This window comes from Cyprinodon variegatus, unplaced genomic scaffold (genome assembly GCF_000732505.1).
Source record: "Cyprinodon variegatus isolate N-32 unplaced genomic scaffold, C_variegatus-1.0 Scaffold1222, whole genome shotgun sequence".
Classification (NCBI taxonomy): Eukaryota; Metazoa; Chordata; class Actinopteri; order Cyprinodontiformes; family Cyprinodontidae; genus Cyprinodon; species Cyprinodon variegatus.
Genome location: NW_015151675.1, coordinates 172383 through 179100, shown reverse-complemented (window position 1 = coordinate 179100; position 6718 = coordinate 172383). Strand labels below are relative to the sequence as shown.

The following is a 6718-nucleotide window of genomic DNA, read 5'->3' as shown; positions in this document are numbered from 1 at the left end:
TGAATTGAATTGAATAAACTATAGGCTTAGACTACTGGAGGACATAAGGACCCCTTTTAATCATTCTATCTGTATCCTTCCATTCTGCTTTATTTGTTTGTTCAATCCCTAACACTATGTTCTCTCAGTTTTTTCTAAATAAAGTAGCTTTATCTGCTCTGGTTCTGTTTGAGAGTTCTTTACAGCAGGGAAGGTAATGACAACACATAACATGTGATGTAAAACTCAATAACTTCTCCTTTGTTAAGACATACATTTTTTGTACATACTTTTTGTCAGATCTTTGAAGAAAATAAAAACAATAGTTTATATGCTGCCTTTTTAACACATCCAGTCATGATTCTACTACATTAAGGAAACACGTACGATCCCAGGCTCCCTAACCTACAGTGATACTCGATTTGGAACAGCCCAGAAACCATCAGCTGGACTACAACAGTATGACAAATGTTTGGAAATCAAATCCCTAAGCCGCTGCTGTTTTGAAGAGCAAAACAATAAAAAGGGTGTGTCACTTTAAGCAGGAAATTACATCAGATGCCTATCTGCCTGCTGCCACTTTGCTTTTTAGAGATTTTAGAGAGAAAATTAGCGGACATGCCTACATGAGTCACACAAACACTCTCAGCAACAGTACCTTAAACTTTATTACACAAACTCCTCACTAGTGGCACTGCTAGAAATATTAATTGTGTGATTAATTCTGACTTATACAAAGTGCGTTAAGTGTCCATATTATCTCCAACTTCAGAGGCATTTGACTATAGATAGAAGAATCACATACAATGAGGCTGCAAATTTAAAATGATCTATGTGTGGATAACTTTAGACGTTAATCTCATGATCTGCAGCGAGGAATGAAAACATATTAGGAAGAGTTACTAAAATAATTGGGAAATAAAAGGGGAAATGAAAGAGGTTTAGAAATTTTCTCTTAGTTTTACTCTGAAATGCCAACACAGGAAACATTGGTGACATTAGAGGAAATGTTTGTTTTTCTTATACAAAGTGTCAGATATATTTGATATACATTACATTAGAAAAATTGTCCACTTGGGGCTTGTGTTCCTGCTACATGCAGCTTTTTAGGTCTGGGACTAGATCATGTGAGAGGATGCTCCATTAATCATCAGTCATCATTCTGCTTCATTCTATCTCTATTCTCCCACTCCACAGAATCTGTTACTTCAATCTCTAATGTTCTGCTCTCTCTGCTTTTTCTCATATAAGCTTTGTTTCATTTGTTCATGTTTGGCTGTGACTCCATCCTGGAGAGAAATATCAGCTGTGCTGCTGCCATCAACAACCTTTTCTTTTATAGATGTTGGAGATTGGCCTGTTTTTCAGTGTGGTCCTGTTTCTCTGACTGTGACTGGTTGGATGTGCTCTCTTCATCCTCTGGCATGGGAGCTGGCTCGGAGCTCGTCTGCTTGGCTGTGTGTTTCCTGGAACGGACCACCTTTTACAGCTGCTTTTTGTGAAAAACAATGCTGTTTTGCAAGTCAGTCTTTTTTTGTTTTGTATTGCCGTACAGACAAATTGCAGCTGCTGGAAGATGTCGGAATAGTGTTCTGTATACCGTTATGGTAACTGTACTTTTTCAATAAATGAACCTAGTATTTTATAGGTTCAAAGAGACACACAATCTCGTTTTATTCATTCCACTGGTAGTCTGTTTTGATCAAATATAAATAAAGGTCAGCCTCTAATTCTGGCCTCCTTCCAATAATGGCCTAGATGTACCTGAGTGAAATAAAGGTCCCGTCCTATATTAGAGGATTTACGGTAATTTGGTACTGAAAAATAAAATTTTTTTTTTTAAGTCAATTTTAAAAGATATTCATTGGAAAATCATCTGATCTGGCTCTAAGCTGTGCTCTAATCACCTTTTCCTGACAGAGATATTTTCAGAGTGTTTGTGCTTCAACCTTAACAAGCTCTTCCAGAAAACCTGGAAGAGCCAGGATTGTGTGTTCTCTGGATTGGGCCGCCTGTGGAGCTGGTTGACAAGTTCCTTTTGTATCTCTTCCTTTTTCTGTATGTCTGCTTCTGTCTCCTTTAACCCCAGTTCAGGAGGTTTCTTCCTGTTAAAAGGTAGTTTTTACTCTCCACTGTCGCTACAAGCATGCTTAGGGTGAGGAATTGCTGAAGAGTCAACGAGTCAATGCAATCAACTGGTTTTCCTGAATCTGACTTTATGATCTGGTTGAATTGTTTCTATAAAGTGTCATGAGATGACACGTGTTGTGAATTGGTGCTATAGAAATAAACTAAATTGAATTGATTGAAATTGAGAACGAGACACAGTTTTTTAACAATTTTTTTGTTCAGGTTCTCAGATAGAAAGTGGGAAATAACAACGGTTAGAACCTGCCTACTAAAAAGTAATGTTTCAAAAAGTAATTGGTCATAATTTAACTGCTTTCTGAAATGGGAAATCCAGCAGGGTATGCAGGAATCTACCCCAGAAGTTAATCTAGAACATGTATGGAATAAATTTTGAATGTAATTTTTAAAGGTTAATCTGAAAAAAAAAGAAAAAAATGAAAATGTAAAAACTTAAGTTTCAAAAGAATAAAACAGCAAAGTTTTAAATAAGGAAGTTTTTCAAAGTGTCATTTCTGGGTTGCATTTTTTTTCAGTTCTATTGATATGTTTTTTTTCTTGCATCAATAATGGAACAAAATTCACTCCATAGATTAGCACTACCCTTGCTCTGTGAAACGGGTCAGTTAACCATACAGTAGCTGGTAAACCTGTAGAGGACTGTTTTCATTCCTATCGGCAAAATGTTACTTTTGCCAAAATATTGGCCTTAAAACAATACTTGGATGCCAGTTGTTGGTTTTAAACTACATTTAAAGTCACCTAAACTCTAATTTAAAAACCAAAACAAGCTCTGATCTTTGTGAAATTAGAAAGGCTAATGATTTTAATAGTTTTCACATAAGACAAATATTTATTTCCTTGATATTAAAATTGTATTATTTCCACAAATACTTTAGGAACCAGTTTTCTTTAATCGGAAATATTATCTTATTTAAAAAAGTTAAACATGGAAGCGACAAAAAGAGAATACTGTAGAAAAAAGGCAATGCCAGCTCATACACTCACATCTTTCTGAAGTCAACAGTGTTGTATTCTGGCCAGTCTATGAAGCAGACCGTGCGTCCGGGCAGCGCTGCTGTCGAAGAGTAGAGATACTGAGGAAAGGCTAGGAGCAGAGCCAGCACCCAAATCACACCAATCACCATCCGAGTCTGAGTGGAAGAAAGCCTCTGCTTCAGAGGGTGGATTATAGCCATGTATCTAACAAATACAGAGACACACACAAAACATTACGGAGAATCTCTGAGTAGCCTCACTAAAAGCAATTCCATGATGACCTACTTTAAAATGCTTTATATTGTTCATAACAAGTTTTCCTCCCAGCAGGACACTGTGCTGCTACCATCAAAACATGGGAGCTGGCTCGGGGCTCGTCTGCCTGGCTGTGTGTTTCCTGCTGAGGGCAGCCTTTTACAATTGCCTTTTTTATCTCAGCTTCTTATCTATGATTGCTTTTGTCTCCTTGAACCCCAGTCGGCCTCAGCAGATGGCCGCTCACACTGAGCCTGGTTCTGCTGGAGGTTTCTTCTTTTTAAAAGAGAGTTTTTCCTCTCCACTGTCGCTACAAGCATGCTTAGTGTGAGGGATTGTATTTGAGTCAATGAGTCGATGCAATCAACTGGTTTTCCTTAGACAGAAAACCATGAATCGATCTGACTGTATGATCTGGTTAATAGCATCTGTTTAAACCAAATAATCAAATTTAGGAAAAGGAAAACAGGACTGGAACATGGAGCACAATGGAAATATTTGACCATGATATTTATACAAATGACGGATATACAGGGAGAGGGGTAGGTGAGAACAAAGGGTTCAGGGGAGGCAATCAGAAGAAGCGAAAACAGCTGAAAGTAATTAACCAAAGGTGAAGGGAAAAGAGTTTGCTGAAAAGGACTGAAGCCCGATTGAAACCTTGCTGATGTAGCCAGCATATGCCTGACATCCCAGAATCTCCTAAAACACTGGCATACACTGAACTTTCTATGTAGTTTTTTAAATTTTGGGCACACACACACACACACACACACACACACACACATATATATATATATATATAAGATTAGATTAGATGAGCTTTATTGATCTCAAAGCGGAGAAATTCACTGGTCCCATATTGGCCTAGTAATTAAAGAAGGTGCAAACAAGTAGGAAAAGGTGCATAAAGAATAAACAAGCAGTATACAATATAAATATAACAATATAAAGTATTCATAATGAGTCCTGAACTTATGTCCAATGACAGCCTAACTTATGCATAATGCACGGCATCGGCATCATAATGCTCATGAAATGTCATAAGCCAGTTTCCTGAGGGGGGCAGCGATGTGCCGGGAAGCACCCGGCCTGCATAAAAAGATGTCTTTTTATCGCGGTATTAAATTACCTGCTGTTTACCGCCTGCCAAAAAAAAAAAAGAATAAATAAAGAGAAAAAGACAGCAGGTTTGCTGTAGCAGCAGATTCAGCGTCATGCCTGCTAGGAAGTTTATTGGTCGTGGGTGTGAACGCAGGGAGGAGCCATCACCCTCACCTTCTCCCTCACCCTACTGTATCATGGGGGATGAAGTCTGGAGGAGAACTGATGGTTTCCTCCTGTGAACCCCCTTTATACCAAAAAAAAAACACCTCCCATGCGCCATTATACAGTAGCTAGAAGTTAGAAACACATTCAGCGGCCGTCTGGAACATGTCACATACGTTAATATGCATTGGAGAGAAGTTCTTAGTAAGTTATGCAGAAGTTATGCAAAAGTTACTCATAGGTTTTAGATAAGCTAGACGCCACGACTTATGAGTAACTCACACTTACCTGTAACCTATGGCCCACGTATGGCATACGTCGGCAGACGTACGTATGTCGATGTGTGCCAGCGTACTTCAGAGTGCTCATAATTTATACAAAACGTGCCCTTAACTTATCCAACGTATGCCAGCGTTTTGCAAGGTTTTGAGCACGGGCTTGAGAAGAATAAAAGAGTAGCTACACCTTTTAGTCATAATCAAACATTTAAAACCAAAGTAGAAGGTGTGAATGATAAAATCAGCAAAGTTAGACTAAATTTAATGATGACAATCACTTCTTCATATCAGCTTTCTCCCTTGCCATCATCTCCAGATGTTTTCCCTCATACTGAGGGAACATCCAATGAAACATCCAATGTTTCATTGGATGTTGACATACAGTGGATTTAGCATATTGTTTAATGCTTTAAAGAGAACACACCTGTCCAGAGCTATGGCCGTCATGGAGTAAATGCTTGCAAATATGGCGGCAATGGGGAAGAAGTTGTGGAAACGGCAGTAAATCAATCCAAAGTACCACTCATTGTGAACGGCATAGGCAAAGTTGATCACTGTGTTGAATGCTGACATGGCAGCTTCAGCAAAGGCAAGGTTCACCTGCAGAGGAAAGAAATACGTTATTATGATTCATACACCTAAAATAACTTATAATATCCATATTAAAAAAAATAAACCAGTTGTGAGCATGGTAAGGATCCACAAAGATTTATAAAGGGGAATTCAGAGTAGATTTCTCTGTCACTACACGTTAGTCCTGATAACTGTCCTTTTTTGACATTTGGTTAAATACTGGAAAAAAGGTGGATTCTAAGGTGAAAGAGTATAATGAAGCAGACAAAATTAAAACACTTTGTGAATTTAAAGGTTTAAATTTCTCTTTAACATTGCAACAAATAGCTTCAATAGTAATCCCACTCATTCTGTATTAAGGTATATCTCTCTCTGTGTGTATATATATATATATATATATATATATATATATATATATATATATATATATAAAGATAGCAGACACTGATATTGATCATTCCCTCAAGTGTCTTAGTGTTGACCGTGCTCCACGTCGGCTGCTGTCTTAGATGCTGAAACCAAACAGCAGCTCTTTCACAGCAGTAATATTTGTTCTGGCTGTAATTGCATTTATCCCAAGTTGCTGCACAGCTAATCTACACCACATCTGAGATGATGCCAAATACTTATCCCCTTTTCCAACTAATTAGTCAGTAGGAAGCGTTGAGAGAGACAGGCTGGGGAGAGAAGATGTATTGTCATTTGTAAAGTCCTTTGAATTGAGAAGGCGGGTGGTTGCCGGCAGTCTGGAGCTGTCCAGTTCAGGGAAGCAAAGCAGGGAACCATTAACGATGAAGGAGGATGCAGCCCAGGAGGCTGGGTTGGGGAGAGACTGAGTGTCACTCCAACCCAAGAACGCACTGGTTCAGCTTGTTGACCTAAGTTATCTACAGTCTGGCAATTCTGAATGTGACCTGAGATTGTTATAAGAAATTTCCAAACAGCGCTGACGTTGAAGCTGGTGCTTCATCTTCTCTCTATAGTTGTGCTTCCCATCAGTTTTTCCTCATTTCCTTTAAAGGAATAGTACACCCAAAACACTTTCATCTGGTTTGGTCTGCCGCGGTTTCCGTAGGCTCGTGAACTCGCAGACGCGCGCTTTTAGGAAATCCTATACACTACTGTTTATGCTTTAAAAACATTCTAAATGACTTTGTTTCGAGTAAATTATGGACGCTACCCACTCAGGACACTTGGAATACATTGGACGAGCAGTATGGAGGAATATTGACACGTTT

The 6718-nt window shown here is 38.6% G+C and overlaps 1 protein-coding gene across 1 annotated transcript in view; it reads right to left on the bottom strand.

Moving 5' to 3' along the window:
* LOC107102243 (substance-P receptor-like) overlaps positions 1-6718 on the bottom strand; it is a 29459-nt gene that overhangs the window by 18293 nt on the left and 4448 nt on the right. Inside the window, exons 2-3 of the mRNA XM_015401457.1 lie at positions 5332-5507; positions 3115-3309 (exon numbers count right to left, since the gene is read on the bottom strand). Coding sequence (XP_015256943.1) covers positions 3115-3309; positions 5332-5507 — 371 coding nt within the window. The remainder of the gene's footprint in view (positions 1-3114; positions 3310-5331; positions 5508-6718) is intronic.